The 21,056-nt window shown below is 38.2% G+C and overlaps 1 protein-coding gene across 8 annotated transcripts in view; it reads left to right on the top strand.

Moving 5' to 3' along the window:
- MATCAP2 (microtubule associated tyrosine carboxypeptidase 2) overlaps positions 1-17,275 on the top strand; it is a 97,548-nt gene extending 80,273 nt beyond the window's left edge. For 5 of the 8 annotated variants that reach the window (XM_077119813.1, XM_077119807.1, XM_077119823.1 and 2 more), the window contains 6 exons: positions 1,576-1,719; positions 3,107-3,239; positions 3,884-4,189; positions 11,172-11,269; positions 14,253-14,369; positions 15,955-17,274. In XM_077119813.1, the coding sequence (XP_076975928.1) occupies positions 1,576-1,719; positions 3,107-3,239; positions 3,884-4,189; positions 11,172-11,269; positions 14,253-14,369; positions 15,955-16,155 (999 nt within the window). In that variant the 3' untranslated portion in view covers positions 16,156-17,274. Of the gene's footprint in view, positions 1-1,575; positions 1,720-3,106; positions 3,240-3,883; positions 4,190-11,171; positions 11,270-14,252 lie in introns of all 8 variants that reach the window. The other 3 variants (XM_077119799.1, XM_077119859.1, XM_077119843.1) reach the window with 3 other exon arrangements.
- Positions 17,276-21,056: the final 3,781 nt, after the last annotated feature.

Genomic DNA, 21,056 nt, shown 5'->3' on the forward strand with positions numbered 1-21,056 from the left:
CTTTAAATAACAAATATAGATAAAAGCAAGAAATTTCAAAGTACATCGCAACAATTAGTTGTTGAACAGATTTCAGAACTTGGTACGGGTTACAATTCCACAATTTTAGGTTTTTATTTCTAGCTGCTTTAAGGTACTGGAGGCTAAAAGAAATAACAGTGTAATGATTCGACACTCGTACTCATTTGTTAAACCTGACTTTCTCTGTATAACTTCACTATCACCTTTCATCTTTCTCCCACTTCTTAGGGATATTTGGGTTGTGCCCATTCCAACTTTTTCCTATTGGAAGGGACTGTTGATAATATGGGATAGGGAGATGGAACTAGTTGATGATTTGAAAAGGCTGGCCTCTGCATTTCAGTATTTATCTAGTCCAGGGACCCATCTGGATGTGGTAGGTTTTGGAAAGTTACCCTAGTACATGGAACCTTTGTAGAATCTTATATAATGTCCTAGGTATTCTTTAGGATTGGCAAGAATGGTTTTGGTTGGGGCTTGGCAAGTTATGGTAGATAGCAGTGTGCTACCTGAAGCATGTGTAAGAGTGACCTCCAGTGTAGCTTCTCAATTCTATTTGAACTGTCTCAACCACTGGTATCTTATTTGTTATACTTCTTTTCCCCCTTTTTGTCAGGATCACATTGTTGATCCCACAGTGCCAGGGCCAGGCTCATCCCCTGAAGTCATTTCCCACACTGCCAGGGAGACGTTCACCTCAGACGTAATGTCTCACGTAAAGGGGAGGGCAATGGTTTCACTTGCAGAGTTGGGCTTAGAGAAAGAGAGGCCATATATCTGAGCAACAAAAGAGGTCCTCTGGAGGTGACTCTTAGGCATACCTATAGGTAGGCTAAGCTTCTCTGCTACGTACATAAGCTTCACAAGAGCAAGTCTCACAAAAGTTTGGCCTATTGATTTGGGTGTCCTTAATGTTTGGCACAGTATCTGGGGTTTTTCTGGTGATAAATTTTAATAATTTCATAATTTTTCTCCCATCCCTCGAGGTACTTTGCCAATACTTATTGATTATCTGCTTAATATACTCTGGGATGTATCCAGGCATTACATTAAGCTATACAGGATTAAAGGCTCTCATTCTTATTCTTAACTCCCTGTGTTTGGAATGTTTAAATGATCTTTCCAGACAGGCTGAGGAACATGGCTTTTAGGTGTTCTTAAAAATTCTTTTGTTTTGTTTTTAGCCAAGTGGTAGTTGTAATCTAGTGAGTATCCTCCTGCCAATCAATCCACAAACTGATTTTAAAGAAGCCAAGGAACCTCTCTGCCCTAGTTCTCAACCTTTCAGATGTTGATAGTATATACAGAACTTGAAACCATCTGTCCTTCACATGTGAAGGAGAAAGCAGAAGAGGGAAAGAGTATTTCTAAGTACATTGGTTTTTATAAAAATGGACAAAAGCTGTTTAGGATTGAGGGATGTGTTAGTTCAGTCACAGTTTACTTTGGATCTCAATAAACACAGAACAGGTCTTGATAAATAAGAACATAACTAGCTTGTTACTCATCTCAATATGAGGGTTTTTACTCTCATTATCTTTGTTTCTTTTACAGTCTGTCAATATTATGGAACTGACTTTACAGAAATATGGAAGTTACGAAAAATTTGAACAGGCTACTGGTGGTAGCCTGCTATCTAAAACTCGAATCTGGAGTCATGTCAGGAAGTACATGATGAAAGAAGGCTGCCTGGGTGAGGTAAGAATTACAGGTGTCAGGAGGAAGTGATTGAGGCATTTTAACTATCAGTTGGTGCCATATGCTTTTTTTGGCAGGTTTTGTTTTCCCAACCCTATTTTTTCCCTCCTCCTTTTTCTTTTAAATTGAGGGTATAGCTTCATAACATAAAACCAAACATTATCCAACTCTAATTTACGCATTGAATTTGTCATCCTGATTCCCAACTAAATACTAGAAGTCTAAGGTCCTGTTGCATAGAATTGTTTTGTTGCATCCAATTTCTTCCCATTTTTCTTCTTTTCTAACTGCTATTTTTGTATAGCTTGTGGAATTATGTGAATTGTTTATGAGAATTATTAATGAAGAGATTTGCCCCAATGGCTTCCCTACGTTGTAGTCAGTTCTTAGTAGCCTGAAAATAAGCATTGGCATCTTTAATGAATAGGACTCTGGCTCCTGAACCTTACTTTGCATCATTTTAACCAGAGACTGTATTTCAGAGCACATCAGAGATACAATTTTTAGGCCTCCATATCTTCCTCAGCACGGCCATCTATTTTCTTTACAACCCAATAAAGGTTCTTGGGTTTTCAAAGGCTCAAAATTGAGAAGTGACAAAGGGGATTGGCCCTCTATCTTGTTGGTTTCTAGGAGATTCAAGAGGGTTGTTGTTCTAGAGTGCTAGCTGCCAGAATTCAATATACCAGAAATAGAATGGCTTTTAAAAGAGGAATTTAATAAATTGCTAGTTTACAGTTCTAAGGCCGAGATAACGTCCCAATTACAACAAGTCTATAGAAATGTCCCATCAAAGGTATCCAGGGAAAGATGCCTTAGTTCAAGAGGGCTGATGAAGTTCAGGGTTTCTCTCTCAAGTAAGAATGCACATGGCCAACACAGTCACAGTTTCTCTCTCGGCTGGAAGGGCACATGGCAAGCAAGGCATCATCTGCTAGCTTTCTCTCCTGGCTTCCGGTTTCATGAAACTCCCTGGGAGGCATTTTCCTTCTTCATCTCCAAAGGTTGCTAGGTTGTGGACTCTCTGCTTCGTGGTGCTGCAGTATTCTCTGCTCTCTCTCAATCTCCCATTGTCCAAAACGTTTCCTCTTTTATAGGACTCCAATAAACCAATCAAGACCCACCCAAATGGGTGGAGACATGTCATCACCTAATCCAGTTTAACAACCACTCTTGACTAAATCATATCATCCAGGGAGATGATCTGATCACAATTTCAAACAATACAGTATTGAATAGGGATTATTCTACCTTTATGAAATGGGATTTTGATTTAAAACATGGCTTTTCTAGGGGGCATACATCCTTTTAAACCAGCATAGTTGTAAACAAAAAGAAAAGTATGAATTTATGGGCCCAATATATATTGTTTTCCTCTATTCCTTAGATTGTAGTTCATCTCACTGAGGATCTGCTTTCCCGAGCTTCAATGACAGTAGTAAATGGATGTCCAACTCTGACCATCAATGTTTCCACTGCACGTGAGCATTGGCTGGAGGGAATGCTGAGGCATGAAATAGGTAGGTGCAACCCTTTTCCATGTGTTCATTTGTAATATCAGGAATTAGCTTCAAGAAATGTTCTTTAAAAATGGATATTTTCTTAGTAGTAGTTGGCAAAAAGTCATGAGTTTGGTAAGTTTCACCTGGACTAAAATTAATTTATTAATATTGCATTTCAAATTAGATTTAGGGCACTGTTGAGGGGTATTAAGCTTGGAAAGCCAATTAATTCCTCTGGATTTCAGTTCCCCCATCCTAAACTGAAGGATTTGAATTAAGTGATCTCTAGGATCCTTTACAAATCTCAAGTCTTATGAATCTTGCCTTTAAAAAAGTAAATAGTTATACCTCCTCTAATGATGCATACAATCCTTCTAAAGACAGAGTACTCTTTCAAACCTGAAAGGCTTTGACTTCAAATCATTTGCTACTTCATTTTGATTTGGAGGCACATATCAATTTGGTTTTAGAACTGTTGAAGGAGTAGTTTTTTGAAGAAGAATTAAAACAAGAATGGTATTTCTGGGCGGTACAACGGTGGCTCAGTTGGCAGAATTCTGGCCTGCCATGCTGGAGACCTGGTTTGATTTCCAGTCCCTGCCCATGAGAAAAAAAAAAAAAAAATGGTATTTCTTGTTATCTTGTGTGTTTTCTCTCCATAGGCACACATTATTTTCGAGGTATTAACAACCTCCAGCAGCCATGGAACAGTTGGACTGGCCGTAAAAAACATGAGCTAAAGCCAAACAATCCCACAGAGGAAGGACTGGCAAGTATTCACAGTGTCCTGTTTAGAAAAGACCCCTTTTTATGGAGGGCTGCCCTCCTCTATTACACTGTTTATCAAGCTAGTCAACTGTCTTTCTGCGAACTCTTCAAAGATATTGGAAAGTTTGTCAAGGATCCCAATACAAGATGGGATTATTGTGTACGAGCCAAGAGGGGATGGACTGATACTTCCCAACCAGGTGAGTGTCCTATGACTGTAGGTTCTCTAACTTATTGAGTACTTGTCTAGTGATTTTGATTATTCCCTAACTCCTAATCAGAGAATTCACTCACTTATAAAAAAAAATTAACCTTTGTTAACATGTGCTAGTTTTTCCAAATTACATTTTCATAGTATTGTTTTTCCCAACTCATTTTGAAAAATCTGAACGCTACAGAAATGAAGAAAGAATTTTCTTTCTACAACATCCACATTCCCTTCACTTAGATTCACCAGTTGTTAACGTTTTGCCATTTTTGCTTTCTCTTTGACTTTATAAAGAAGGCTTTATTAAAATATAATTCTATATCATATAATTCAGCCATTTAAAATGTACAGTTCAGTGGTTTTTGGATTATTCAGAGGTTTGCAACTATTACCACAATTTTAGAACATTTGCGTCACACCAAAAAGAAACTCTGTATCCATGAGCAATCACTCCTCATTTTCCCCCAGACTTCCAGTCCTCGGTAACTACCAATCAATGGTCTGTGTAAAGATTTGCCTATTCTGGATATGTCATATAAATGGAGTCATATAATATGTGGTCATTTGTGACTGGCTTTTTTCACTGTGTAATGTTTTCAAGGTTCATCCATATTGTAGTAGGCATCAGTACTTTGTTCCTTTTTAGTGTCAAAAAATATTCCATTACATGGATGTACCACATTTTATTTATCTGTTCACCAGTTGATGGATAGTTGGGTTCTTTCCACTTTTTGTCTGTTGTGACTAATGCTGCTATGAACAATGTACAAGTTTTTGTTTGGACAGATTGCTTTTGTTTCCTAGCTACTAAGACAAATACCATGAAATGACATTTGTCACTTAGCTTTAACAATGGGAATTTTTTGGCCCACAGTTTTGATGCCAGGAGAAGTCCAAAATCAAGATGTCAGCAAGGAGATACTTTCTCCCTGGAGACTGTGGCATTTTAGGGCTAGCTGGTGGCAATCCTTGGTCCTTCACTTTTCTGTCACTTGGCAATGTACGTGGTAGCATCTTCTCCTTTCTCTTCTGGATTCCATGACTTCCAGCTTTTGGCTGCTCTCTGTGGCTTTATTCTATCTGGCCTTCTCAGTAATAGGATTAAAACCCATCCTGAATCAATTGGGCCACACCTTAACTGAAGTAACTTCATCAAAAGGCCAATTTGCAATGGCTTCACACCCACAGGAATTATGAAAATGTTTTTCAGGGGTATATAATTCCAAGCCACTGAACATATATTTCTAGTTATCTTGGGTACCTAGGAATGGAATTGCTAGGTCCTATGGTAAATCTGTTTTAACATTTTGAGTAACTGCCAAGATGGTTTTCTAAAATAGCACACCATTTTTCATTTCCACCAGCAGTGTATGAGGGTTCTGATTTCTCTACATTGTGGTTTTGATCTGCATTTCCTTGATGGCTAATGATGTTGCACATCTTTTCATGTATTATTGACCATTTATATATCTTCTTTGGAGATCTATCCAGATCCTTTGTCCATTTTAATTGGGTTATTTGTCCTTTTATTATGGGGTTGTAAGAATTTCTTATGTAGTCTACCTACAAGTCTCTTGTCAAATACATGATTTAGACATATTTTCTTCCATTCTGTGGTTTATCTTTTTATGTTGTTGATTATGTTTTCTTTGACTTGTGGAAAGTAAATTGTGGATATGGCATTTCATTCCTAAAAGCTTAACCATGCATCTCCATGCATCTTTAGGTAGGGAATAAGGATATTTCCCTACCTAAAACAATATTATTATCATGCTTAATAGAATCAACATTAATTCAGTAGTATCAACTAATATACAGACCATATTTAAATTTCCCTAACTATACCAAAATGTCCTTTATAGCTTTTTTTAAAAAATCCAGATCCAATCAGAGTTCACATGTTGTTTTTGGTGGTTGTATCTCTTTAGTCTCTCTCAATATGGAGCAGCCTTCCCCACCTTTTTTGTTTTACATGATCCTACCTTTTTTAGGTACATCTGGGCCAGAATTCTTATAGAATGGCCCACACCTGAATGTGTTTGATTGTTGTGATTAGATGTAGGGTAAACATTTTTGGCAAGAATACTCAGGAGCCACCTAATGACAGGTATTCCCACCATTGTTGATACTAAGTTTGCTCGTCATGTAAAGTGGTATGAGCTCTTTCCTTTGTCAAGGTATATTTTCCTCTTTATAAATAACTGATCTGTGAGGTGATACTCTTGTGTATATCCTGTTCCCCAAAAGAGTTTCATCCAATGGATTTAGTGTCTGTTGATGATTCTTGCCTGAATATGTTATCTCATTGAGGATTTGTAGCACCATTTAAAAAATTATTTTTATTATTTGTCTAAAGAAAATAGAGGCAGGGAGTTAAAGTAGTGTATGTTGATCTTCACAAGCAGGCTAGTTCTAATCTAAGTAAGTATGCTTCTCTAGTAGAAAGCTTAAAAATTAGCAGCTTTAGACTTCATGTTGCCCACAAACATTTTTATTTTTACAAGATAAAAAGCTGATTATAAAGCAACACAAGAATGCCTTTGAAAAAAGGATAAGAATTAGGGAACACTCTTTCAGCTGCCTCTAGATGATGGGGAACATGGTAAGACCAGAGAATTCCATGAGCATGTGCCCATTCCTACACTTCATTTGCTGTGAAGTATGTTCCTTGATCAGAAACAGCAGATGGTAAGGCTTTGCTCTAAAATCCTACGGTCTGCACTGTGATCCTCTTATAGGGGCCTGGCAGAGGCTCCAGACAGCATCTCTGTTTGCCACTGACACTTCCAACACTATTGGATCTGCTGGATCATATGGTCCAAGTGGTAGAACAGCTTGTACAGCTGCCTGGACCTGTTGCAAAGCCTCCTGTTGTTCAGGTCCCCTCTCAAAATTAGCAGCTTTTCTGGTCACTCAATAAATGGGCCGGAGTAGCACACCCAAATGAGGAAGATGCTGTTATTAAAATCCAGAGACCAACTAGGCGTTGTGCCTCTTTTTTGGTTGTAGGAGAGGCCAGATGCAGCAATTTATCCTTCACCTTAGAAAGGATCTCTCGACATGCCCCATACCACTGGACACCTAGAAATTTCACTGAGGTGGAAGGCCCCTGTATTTTTGTTGGATTTATTTCCCATCCTCTGACATGTAAATGCCTTACCAATAATTCTAGAGTAGTTTCTAATTCTTGCTCACTAGGTCCGGTCAACATGATATCATCAATATAATGGACCAATGTGATGTCTTGTGGGAGGGAGAAATGATCAAGGTCCCTGCAGACAAGATTATGACAGGGCTGGAGAGTTTATAGACCTCTGAGGTAGGACAGTGAAAGTATATTGCTGAAAGATCAAACTGTTTCTGGTGGCCCTTACTAACAGCTATTGTGAATAAAGAATTTGCCAGATCAATAGCTACATACCAGGTACCAGGGGATGTATTGATTTTCTCAAGCAATGATACCGCATCCAGAACAGCAGCTTCAATTGGAGTTACAACCTGGTTGAGCTTACGATAATCTGCTGTCATCCTCCAAGACCTATCAATTTTCTGCACAGGCCAAATAGGAGAGTTGAATGGGGATGTGGTGGGAATCACCACCCCTGCATCCTTCAAGTCCTTAAGAATGGCAGTAATCTCTGCATTCCCTCCAGGAATCTGGTATTGCTTCTGATTTAGTATTTTGCTAGGTAGGGGCAGTTCTGGTGGCTTCCACAGAAGTCAGATTAAGTGCTGCCACCTGGCTTCTGCCAACTCAGGATCTGGTCATCCTCATTGTGTTTAAGAATTCCAGCTCAGTGACAGCAGTTTCCACAATATAGCTGACCTACAGAGAAGTGCAACTACAGAGCTCTTCAGGGATGATGGCACTAGTCTCACAAATTTATTTCTCATTGTTCTGGTAAAAAAAAATGCATCCTCTGGACATTCCTGGGATGTAAGAGCAGTATTTAAATGATAAATCCACTCTAACATTCCAATCTCTCTAAGCCTCTGGATCCCTTCATCTACATTATACCAGGGCAGTTCTGGCATTTCAACCTCAGGTAATGTCAGCCAGTTTTTGATCCATGTTTCAGCCAACCATCCAAACAAACTGTTAAATGCCTTTTCTAACCCCTCAAGCTATAACATTGAATGCAGAATCTCTGCTTAGTGGGTCCATATCAATAAATTCAGCCTGATCCAGCTTTATATTCCTCCCACCATTATCCCACACCCTTAAGATCCATTACCACACATAGTCCCCTGATTTCTGTCTATGTAAATTGGAAAACTCACACAGTTCTTTTGGAGTATAACATACTTCCTCATGGGTGACACTTTGTACCTCACTTTCTGGGGTCTGTTGGGACTTTAGTTATAGGTCTGGAAGAAATGAGGGTTGGTAGGTGTGGGTCATGAAAGGAATTAGAAGTATCTTCCAAGCCATTTGCTTCAGGGCATTCATTTGCAGTTTCTTCTGGTGAAACAAGATTAATCACTCTAGGGCTAATCCCTTCAGGTAGAGGTTGGGTGGCCAACTCCTCAGGGTGGTCTGGAGGTGGGGCAGCTATATCCTCAGGGCAGACTATTACAGGGTTATCTAGAGAAGACTCAGCATGACCTACAGTTTCAACCTCACCTCCGACATTATTATCAATCCATATGTCACCATCCATTTTTCAGGGTCCCATTCCTTTCCAATCAATGCCCTCCTTTTAACAACAGACACCATGCAAGATTGAGATTTCAGTTTATATTGTAAAGTTGCTACTCTAACAATAAGATTCTGAGTCTGATCTTCAAAGATCTCAAGTCTGTGGTTACAGGAAATAAGATTTTCCTTTAAGGACACTCATAGAAATATTTACATCTATCAGATGGTGCCTAAACTTCTCATTTGAAACCTTAAGCCCATCACTTTCACTTATTAATGTATACAGTGTATCTAAGAACAACCAGCCAATATCTCTATACTTCCTATTTCCACAAAACTCCATAAAGGTTTCAAAAACATTATCCCCCAGAGCCTGACTTCATACAAGTGAAGGATTAGAAGAATCAAATGATGATATTTTGACTATGTCTTTTGCCAAGTAACCAATGGATTGGCAGTACCATTCTGATTATGGGAATCAGAGTCCTTAGTGCCTTTGAGTCCAATCAGAGTAGAAAACCAATTGTAAAAACCCATTTTTAAGATTCTGTTTCTTAAGAACCACTCGGGGTACCAAGCTGTATTAGCTAGGGTTCTCTGAAGAAACAGAATCAGCAGGAAGTATCTGTAGATATAAAATTTTTAAAAGTTTCTCACATAACCAGGGGAACTTAGAGTCCAAAATCTGTAGGGCAGGCTGTGAAGCTGAAGACACCGATGGAGGGTGTGGACAAACTCCACAGGAGAGGCTTGCCGGCTGAAGTAGGAAGAGAGCCTGTGTCTTCTGATTCCCCCTTAAAAGGCTTCCAGTGAGTAGATTAAGCATCACTTATTGCAGAAGACACTCCCCTTGGCTGATTACACATGCAGTCAGATGTGAATGCAGCTAACATGATCATGATTTAATTCTATGAAATATCCACATAGCAACAGACAGGCCAGCACTTGCCCAACCAGACAAACCACCTGGCCAAGGTGACACATGAACCCGACCATGACAACAGCCATTAGTTCTCTGAATATTCTCTCTGCTCCTGTCTCTCTTCTGTTTCTGGAAACCCAGTGTGTATATTGGTACACCTGATAGTATTCCAGAGGTTCCTCAGGCCCTGTTAACTTTTCTTCATTCTTCTTTCTACTCCTCAGACTGCATGATTTCAATTCTCTTATCTTCAGGTTCACTGATTTTTTCCTCCCATAAGCTCCAGTATGCTGCTGATCCTCTCTAGAGAATTTTAACCTCTGTTACTGTTGTCTTCAGCTCGGTTTGATTCCTTTTCCTAATATCCATCTCCCTATTATATTCTCTTTCTGTTCATTTTCCATTTTCCTCATTTCCTTTAGTTCTTTGTCTATGTCTTCCCTTAGTTCTTTGAGCATATTTAGGACCATTTTTTAAAGTCTTTGTCTGGAATGTCGCAGGTCTAATCTTTCCCAATGATAGTTTCTAATGCTTTAATCTTCTCCTTTGCCTGACCCATCATTTCCTGTTTCCTCAATGTTTTGTAACCTTTTGTTGTAACTTGGACATTTTGACATTTTTAAGTGTGTTATTGCTGGAGTCTAGATTCTGAGGCATCTGTTCCTTAACAATTGTATCCACCGATTATTACAATAGAATTTTCCTTGAATGCTAGGAACTCACCAAAAAAGAAAGAAGGGAAAAAAGAAAACTTAATACCTTTCCCAATCTTTGCAGATTAACCTGCCTGAGTACTTTCCTGCAGGGCTTATCCATACAAAGAATTCAAAAATAGCTCTAGGCTACAATTTAGGGCCCTCTCTGGTCCTTTCTGCACATGCATCCTCTCTCATGCATGCATGTGTGACACTAGGAATTTCCCCATTTACCTGGGTCTGAATGTCCCGTCTTGCGTAGGAAATAGCTTTGTCACTGTAGTCTACAGGAGAGCTCTCTGAACAGGGCAGGTTCTGCGACAGCAGGTTCCTCAGGCTCCACCAGACAGATTGGGCCAGGCATACATGCTCCCAGTACATACACAAGGGTTACACTGCTCCCTCTGGAACCAGGGCCAGGGATCCGCACTGGAAGCCAACTCCAAACCAAGCCGGTATGGGGTGGGGGAAGGACCAGCCAAGGCATAAGGAGATCCTACCCCTTTTAAGTGGTTCTTTTTTTGATTCAGCACTCAACCTGTTATCACAGTCGGTTAACTGTTTTATGGAGCTTTGACAAAGATATTTCTGCCAGTTCTTATTGCTTGTTCAGAGCTTCTTTGGGGTTATGGAGCCCCAAAGCCTTCTCACCCTGCCATCTTCAGAGCCTGTCATTTTTTTGAACATCAGAAAATAAACACTATTCTGGTTCCTCCAGGGTGTTTCAGTAAAGACCAAGTATATTTGGATGGAATCCTTCAAATCCTCCGATACAGAGACACCATTGATTTTCACCTACTAACTGCCCTGGGAAAGGTAAGTGAAACCAAAAGTACTCTGTGACCAGACACACCAGGTCAGCATTCTTTGCTGGTTTCATATTATATTTAAATAAGACTGAGATTCAAACTGTTTTTACTTATTGGAGTAAATTTCTTTTACGTGATATCAGGAGGGAAGAAATATGATTCTGTCACAGAATCAAATTTCAGAATTTCTTTGTGATTAATAAGAGATGAAAAGAATAGGAAATTTGGAAATAAGCTGCAGGCATATACTTCACACCTCAGAACTTAAGTATGTATCTGCTGAGAGCAAGACATTCTCTGACATGACCCTAATACCCTTTTCTTATTTAAGAAATTTATTATTGATTCAATAATAATAACAAATACAGTCCATATAAAATTTTCCAAATTGCCCTCATAATGTCCTTTAATAGCTCTTTCTGATCACCCAGGATCCAGTCTAGATTCACACATTGCATTTGGTTATTTTGTCTCCCTAATCTCTTTTACTAAATATAGCCTAGTCCTCCTACTCTACTCCATTTTTTTGTTTTGTTTTCCATGACATTGGAGAGTACAGGACAGTTTTCTTAACTTGATTGTATATCAAGAATGGAATGATCATATGGTACAAATGTTTGTGTTTCTATGTTGTTAATGTTTAAAAAATGAATTTAAAAAATTTAAATAAATAAATAAAAATGAACTGGAGGCAGACAATGGTGGCTCAGCAGGCAGACTTCTCACCTGCCATGCCGGAGACCCGGGTTTGTTTTCTGGTGCCTGCCCATGCAAAAAAAAAAGAATTGGCTATTGATGTTTGAGTTTATTTTTAAATCTCAATTTCATTCCATTTTTCTATATGACTGTCCTTCTGTAACTTGTTGTTTCATTTACTGTAGCTTTATAATAAATTCTTAAATTGGGAAGAAAAAAAAGAATTTACTACAGTCCAAATTGATAGATTGTTTCCTCATTAGAGTCACATTAAACCTTTCTGGTAAGAATACTGCATACGTGTTGTTGTCCTTCCCACTGCATGACATCCATCACATCAGAATGCACATAATGTCCCATTACTGATGCTGCTGCATCTGATCACCTGGTTACATTAGTGACTGCCAGTCTCTCCCTTGTGCAGAGACCCTTGCTTCATCATATTGATAGTGATCTGTGGGGTCATACCGTAAGATCATACTATTCCCCAGCAACCTTTCAAGGATGAGTTTTTATATCCATTGATGATCTTGCCTGAAAAATTATTACATTGGTAGTAGCAAAGTTGAGATTTCTAATTCTGTTATTTATTTTGTCATCCCCCCCCCTTTTTTGTAGTATTATTATGGACTTATTCTTTCTTATTCAGTCTTTTCAAATGTGCTCCTATGTGTTTTTTAAACACATCTCTCGGTTTGCTGGCATATAAAATTTCTGGGCTCATCTTGTAATTTTTCGACCCGAATCTAAGGATCACTCATTTTTTTCAAGGACGCCTGATACCTTTTAGCGGGAAATAGTATTTAGAAAACAGAACATTAGGTATATTCATTGTTTTTGAGGTACTTTTGCTTCTAAACCTTATCAATGAGCAAATCATATATAGTTGTCTAAAATCATAAGGTATTCCAGTTCAAATCCAATACCACAATTTCAGTTCCTATTCCATATTTGCATCTCCTTCCCTTCTCCTAAAATAAAAACCGTCTTTCCCAATAATATCAATAGATGTACTCATTCTTGCTTATAGTAAACACAGAATGTTTTAGCAATTACTAAACCATACTGCATTAGCTATGGTTCTCTAGAGAAGCAGAATCAGCAGGAAGTATCTATAGATATAAAATTTATAAAAGTGTCTCATATATCCATGGGAATGTAGAGTCCAAATCCATAGGGCAGACTGTGAAGCTGACAATTCCAATGAAGGGTCTGGAGGAATTCCACAGGAGAGCTCTCTGGTAGAAGCAGGAATTAAAATCTGTCTCTTCTGAATCCTCCTTAAAAGCCTCCCAATGATTAGATAAACCATCACTCATTGCAGAAGACACTTCCCTTGGCTGATTACAAATGGAATCAGCTGTGGATGCAGCTGACTTGATCAGGATTAAATTCTATGAAATGTCCTCATAGCAACAGACAGGACAGTACTTGCCCAACCAGACAAACAGGCGCCACTGCCTGGCTAAGTTCACACAGGAACCTGACTGTGACACATACTGATATCAACAAAAAACTTATTTCCATTTTATTTAGTAGTGTATATAGTACTTAATTACCACCTAATAAAATACAGATATAGCACAAACATGATATATTTTATCCTGCTGAACTGGGAAGAGTGTTGATCAGAAGACAAGAGTATTTAAACTCAGTCATGTTTTGAAATTTAAAGAGGCAAGGATAATTTATAAAACATAAAAAGTTCCACCCCCAAATCTAATATAAATTTTTTATACAAGAGAATGAAAGAGATGTGAAATTAAAAAAAAACATATTTATGTAAAAGCAGGAGAATTTAACACATCACAAATGATTATATTTCCCAGTGAACCAAAAACAGGAATCCAGTATATAATTGAGCTCATTAATTTGATAGTATGGTTACTATTTCCAACTATTTTCTTAATTCTTTTATTTAGATTTAGTCAGTAGACTTGTTCAGATTTAGATATTCTCTCTGATACTCTTTCTCTCACTCTCTCTCATACTCACACATATATTAAATTTAGTTGTTTAATTTCTAGACAAACTGAGTTGGTCCAAAATACCGTGGCTTGTGATGTTTTCATATACATATAGTCAACGTGTGAAGGGACAGTTAAATACATTCTTATTTAACATAGTAAATAAAACTAAGCACTGATTTTTGTTATTTTTCAGGTATTAAAGTAATTTGGCAATCAGTCCATAAACTTAAAGTTTCCTTTATAATCCAGGGAAGAGATTTCCTCTTCAAAATATAACTAGTAGTTATGTTTAAAATTAACCCATCTTCCTTTTTGTTTTTTTAGGTTTCTTATGAAGATGTGGATCGCTTAAAAGGATTGGCAGTTACTGAAAACATGAGGGTCCCTCACTTCCTGCAGGACCATAGTCGATATATGGAACACTTGGAGAAGATAATGGAGGTTAATGAACTGACTGACAGGGAACTGAAAGATCTTATATAATAATTTGCATTCTTGCACACATAGGCTGTGCTTCTATGTAGATTACCAATTAGGTGCAGTTAGCACCAGATTTACAAAAGAAGAATGACTCTTTACCTGAGTTTTCTGAAGAATGGTCTGCAGTATTCAGTTGAATTTTGGGATTTTTAAGTACAAACCTTAAACTATTTCCCTAAAAGGTTTCTATGGGCTGTAAGGGAAAGTTACTCTTATTTTCGTCTGAACGCCAAATCAGATGAAAACACTGATGAGTGCTTTTGAAGAATTTTGGTCAAAGTAAGTGATAAACTTCTGTCTCAGTACCAAGTCTAGTCAACTAGACACTGCCTGAATTGTAAACAGTGTCTGTCAGACTTCAAGGTTATATTTTATTCAATGAATAACAGTAATTGTTTTCCTTTGAAAAATTAGTTCTGTTATGCCCTGAAAAATTAGCTATATCTATGATTTATTCTCTCTTCTATATATGTTAAGTAATGTTAAAAGGAGGGGAAAAGCAACTTGAAAAGTTTTAAGTCCTTTGTTTTACACATTATTGTTTCACCTTATCAGCTTATAGAAACTAGAGAATTGCTTTATTTTATCCAGTTATCTCTTAACTAAATTCTGTTTTCATTTCTAACCAAATGTTAGGATCTTTCCCTTTCCATTCTTTTATATAAATAAGTATAAGCTCCAAAGATGTTTCGCTCTACAAATTAAAATATATGTGAAGACTGAGGCTATTCACCTTTTTTATTAAATGGAATATGTAAGGAGCAGGAAAAGAGTAGACTGATCTAATTAATGTAGGAACTAAATACTGACTAACTATTGGTCATTGTAAACTTGACCATACTCTGAAAAATAGAATTTCTGGGCATTGCCATTTGATAAGCTGACCTTGTGATATGGCTTAATGTATTTTGTCAAAATCTTTGACTTCATTAGCCCAGAAATGACATAGTTTGAATTTCAGAAATGTGAATTCTATTTTTCTGTATTATTTCCCGTTTTATTCTTAGCTTTGTAATTTATTGGCATCAGTTTATGCCTAAATTAATCCCTAAGTAGAGTCAGATACTTACGTTGGTTCTCTTTCAGACCTCCAGAATATATTCTGCAGTTCTGCTAGATATCTTTAACTAGAATGAGGAATGGCAAAAAAGAATAAAAGTCAATACATATTTTTAGTGGTAAAGATACCATTGGGTTGTTATTCTGCATGCATCTCCCCAAGTTATAAGGAAACACAAGTTTGTCCTTTCACAAGATCAGCTTAAGTGAAGCTACTTTTTAATACTTGGCATCAAATTGCTCTTCAAAGCTTATTTTAATGATCAGGAAAAAACACTGCTATAGACATCCCATTTGAGATTGCTACTGTAATTTGTATCCAAAACTATCTGAAAAGTTTGTTTTTACCTCACTTCAGGCTAAAATATAGTGCTAACACTGGTACACGTACAGCTGCAAAGCCTGGTCCATATTCATGCTAGAGAATGATTTTAGGAAATATTTTGGAGGTTGGGTTATATGATATTTCTTTTCACATACCTTGAAGGTCTTGCCTGGAAGGTTGCAACAGACAAGATATACTCTTTCTGGTACCTGGGGACTCTTGGAAAATCATGCATCTTGCTGCTGGCCTTGGAGGGCCAAGCCCTTTGGAGCCAGAGTATTGAAAGGCCCCCACACCTGTCATGCTGGCTGGAGTGTGACCTGCATGTCTTGTACAGGGCTGTGGCAGAGTACGCCAGCATGAACCCAATACCGGAAACCCTCTCAATACCACAAGCAGTCCTCATTTTTGTGGGCAGTCGTATAGTTTCAGCTTTGTATAGCTTTCTCCAAGTTTATCTTAATACTCAACAAAGGATTTCCCTGTTTTTAAGTATTGATTGTGAAAACAATGTTTTATTAACTGGAATTGAAGTATAGACAGAACTGGCGATACCCATTTTCTGTGATTTAAGCACTAAGGGTTGCAAAATCTATCATTTGCAGGCAATAACACTGGTAATCATATATGATGGCTTAAATATAAAGGAAAACCACAACAGCCTTAATTTCCTATTGATGGATTAACTGCAGTGGTTCTAGTCCCTGCATTTGAAAATGAATGGATATTAAAAAAAAAAATGGATATTCTCTCTTTATCTGATTTGGAAAAGGAAAATCTTACTTGCCTTACTGTTTTGGTAAAAAGACAAAAAATCTGAGCCACCATCCAGAAAAAAATAACTAAATCACATTGGTGGTCTTAAGATATTTTAAAAATTAGTAGTAAACCAAAAATTAGTTTCAGATTAGTTAGAAATACTAACTCTAAGCTTATAAAAATTGGAATTGAAGATTTAATTAATGTTTATTTAGGAAGTTCCCTGAACTTGTCATATTATACTGTATATCTCTGATTCTCTTCCTAAAGTAGTGTCATGGTCAGTTTTGTTCCCTAAAAGTCTTAATGATTATAAAATTACAGCAGAAGTATGTTGGAAAATAGTTGAAGTTTGTATTAATTTTAAATTTAGTAGTTATTTGGTATAGTCTGTTAATGGTTTTTTTTTAGTTCATCAATTTTATCCAGCCTAATTCTGATATACAGTGGTATCAAATACAAGTTCTGATAAATCTCTAGGTTTAAACATCAGATAGGATTAAAAGTAAATTGTTTGCAAACATAAATCGATAGTCTGCATTTCTTTATATTTTCACCTTTGTAACATGTTTAAAATTTGTGTTGTTTGTTTTAAATATCTTTGGGCATTTTTAATTGTGTCTAGCTATAATAAAAGTAAGTAGCACTGAGGTTCTCAAATTAAATATGTGGGTATATATGCATGTAAACTTCTGTTCTTTGAAAATCTAATTACATTTTTATTGTGGTTTTCTTGCTTTTTGTTGTGTGGTACTTATTGAAAGGACCATCGGTTATGTTCATCTTCTAATATCCTTATTTATAGAGAAATATCACATTTGCCATATCCCACCTTTCCCCTAATTAGTTCAGCCTATGGTGGTGGTAGGGAAATAGGAGGAAAGGAAAAGGAGGGAGGGAACAACTTTGACTTAATTTCACTTCCCTATTCATTCAACAAACTTTTATACAGATTCTACTGAGTGTCAGAGATCCTCCAGTGAAGAAAAAATTGTTCACAGTCCAGTGAGGAAGAGAGGCATAGAAACAGGTTACAATACAGCCAATCCTATACCCAAAATATGCTATCAAAAATGTTTAATCAAGCAGTTCCAACACAGCAAACACTGTAGTCAGTGGGCATGCCCATGCTTTTGAAGAACAGAGAGAAAAAAATACTTGCTAGATGGTAAATGTTCACAGTTAGGGCTTTATTCCTGATGAAGAAATCATAAGATCTTGCCAAACATGGCTGCCGTGGCTGATGCAGGGCAACACAAAATGGCCTAGCCCGCGACCAGCTTTCTTCCCGGAACTGGCGGTGGTACACTGGTGGTTTCTGGTCCAACCCCCCTCCCACATACACTCCCGTTGTCTGGGCTTTGGCTTTGTCATAAAGTTGCATCGCCTGCATATCCACGGTCTCCATACTAGCCAGCCTAAGCCGCGCATCTCAGTCCTCCCGTGTGGTGATCCGCAGGCAGCCAATGATGGGTAAGATCTCTTGGGGAGGCAACCTAAGACAGGTGCTGCTGCCCCTCGCTTCCAGTGGCTTAGCTGGTAGCCAAAGACGGGTAAGACCTCCGGAGGGGGCAACCTAAGACAGGCACAGTTACCCGGAAAGCTAAAAAACAAAAAAGGAGGAATTGATGGAGAAATCATAAGATCTTGCCAAACATGGCTGCCGTGGCTGATGCAGGGCAACACAAAATGGCCTAGCCCGCGACCGGCTTTCTTCCCGGAACTGGTGGTAGTTCGTGCCAAAAATGCTAACCTTAAATCTGCCCTCCACCCTAGCAACAACGGTAACCAATCCCAGCCCGACACGTGTCCCTGCATGCTCCCAGCCTATATAAGCCTGTGCACTTCCTCAATAAAGCAGACACCTTCCACTCACCCCTGCGGGTTGTCTCCTGAGTCGTGTGCTGTGTGTCTGTGTGACTGATTCAGTACGGCAGCTTACCCCAGCCATCAGCTACCCAGCATATTCCCACTCTTTGCAAGTTTTGTGTTTAGGGCCTGGCAGCTTTAGCCCAGGGGAAGGAGTGACCCACTAACACAGCTGCTTGGGTTACAAAGGACCAAGGGAGAGTCCTTGAGACCTCTACCACGTGTCCAAAGAAGCCATGTAAGAAGAGGAGCCATTGAGTAGGGACAGGGAGAAGAGCACAGGGGCAAGGAACTGGTCTGAGAACTTTAAACCTTTATCTGCTATTAGGAAAGCCTAGTCAGATGACCAAGATTTTACTGATTTTTATTCACTATAATTCCAATATCTAAAAGAATCAATGCCTTGAAACTTATGGGAAATAGCAATGTTTGTGAGCTAGCTATGGAAGATCTTTATGAGCATGTGGAATTTCAGTGGAGGATAGTTTCGAGAGACTGAAATCTGGAGATAATTTTTTTCCAAAATGGGGATGAGCTAAACTTGAAAACCTTGTGACACCACATACACCAAGTTTTTAATAACAACAAGTATGTAATGACCTAAGGTGTGAACATCTCAAATTTAGATAAACCAATTATTTGAATCTCTGGCCCTTTAAAAATTATCCCTTTTTTTTCCAGAATATTTTCCAGCTAATTATTGTTAATAGCTCCAAGGAAATTAAGTAGTTTGGACCTTACAGATAAAATGATTTTGGATTTAGAAAGATGGTAATTATTTTGTGTGACTGGTTCATGTTAGATCATCTAACTCTCTTTAGGATGGGTGCAATGGGGAGTTATTTGGAATGCTCTAGTCAGCAGTTAGATACTTATAAGCAGAGAACAGCTCCAAGGGCCTAGAGTTCTTGAACGAATTTCTGAGTGCCACTCCACAACTCTCCACTAGAGGGACCACTAGCTCCTTTTTACCCCTTCCCCACTCTTCTCTCAACTATTTTATTTTCAAATGAGGCCCTCTGCATGTTGTTTAAACTTGCTGGTTGACCCTTGTAGTTAAAACGAACCCAAACTCTGCTTTCAAGCACACTTTCATAACTTAGCTAGGAAAGATTTGTATTTTACTTTTAAAAATCCAAGAAGAGAGTTACTGAAGTCTCCTTCAGTCAGGCTTTATTCCAGAATCTTTTTCTTCCTCTATCCAATTTAAATCTCTCACCAACAAGTTTGTCTTATAATGGTCTTTGGAAAATGGGATGATGTGGGCTGAATAGCAATATATATATACTGTCTGTATTTACTATTTTCAGTCTTTAGAAATAAATAACATCCCATTGTGCCCATTTGAAACATAAGCATTATCTGTATGAAGTACAAGCATTTTAAAATCCAGATCCTATTTTATCTTACCAAAGTTTCCCAACATAATTATTCAGACATTTCTCAATAAAACCACTTTTCCTTCTTGGAGAAAGGGAGTAAAGGAGATAGATAGACACTGGAGAAAGAAACAAGATCACCTGGCCAAAGAGATTTCTCAGCTCAACAACTAATAATAGCACACAGACTGAGGCCACCATTGTTCTGGATCACAGACAGGGCTAGAGAATTCACAATTTCTAATCTCAAGTCCCAGCTATGTGGTGTCTTTAGGTCTTTAGATCTTCTGTTGCCAGACCCAAGAAACCCAATAACAATGCAGCTTTCAAAACCCTTAAGCCTCTGACTGTGTTCAAATAAAATGCTGAAATCATAGAGGCTAGATCCCTCCCACCTGTCCCTGCCTGGTCCCCACCCTCCCTCAGCTAAACCTCCTGTAAACTGGGAGTCACTAGGCCTTCAGGCAAATATCCGAGGAGGTGTTCAGGGATTAGAGATTTGCCCTGGTTAAATTCCAAGTTTTGAGAACCTGAACATACTATGTATTACTGAGGTGTATTAGCCTCGGGTGGTAAAGGGAGGGGTGTAGGTGGGCTCCGGGCTGTTCTGGTTTTATTCATCTCACTAGTCCTAGCTGGCAGCTCACAACCTTTACGTGGAAAACCTCAGACCCAAACTACTCAGAATCTGACTGCTCCTTGCCCACATGCCCATGAGAACCTTCTAAAACACATACAAGATCAGATTTCTAAAAACAATTCTCTGGTCAGTTGGAGTACTTGGATAAGTAAATGATGAGGATGAATGATGTTCAGAAAAATAGCTAAAAAAATTCCTACAGACCAGCTGCTTACCAGGATTTACTCAGCATATCTTTGAAAACTGGTCTTGGGTTTCATAGTAATAGTAATGAAAAGATCCTGTGTCGATGAGCTATACTAGCTGTCAGTCAGTTCCCAGAAGGGCTCAGACTCAACATAGTCACAATAATCAGTTTCTCTGGGTGTTATCTAGGTGTCAATTTTCATCCAACACTTTTTCAGCCTCCCTACTACTGATTTCCTACATAAGATTCCAGTAGCTATTGTCCCTTTTACCTCTTCATTGAAAGTCACACTAGCATTCTAAGTAAACTACATTTCTTCTTATTAGTCACCATCATCTCTTATCTTCTTTAGTATGATTAATAGTGGGTTCAGCCAAATTTCTAGGGGGTCCGTATTTAAACCAAGTCCCCTCCACAGTATTGTTCCAAG

Source organism: Tamandua tetradactyla, chromosome 1 (assembly GCF_023851605.1).
Source record: "Tamandua tetradactyla isolate mTamTet1 chromosome 1, mTamTet1.pri, whole genome shotgun sequence".
Classification (NCBI taxonomy): Eukaryota; Metazoa; Chordata; class Mammalia; order Pilosa; family Myrmecophagidae; genus Tamandua; species Tamandua tetradactyla.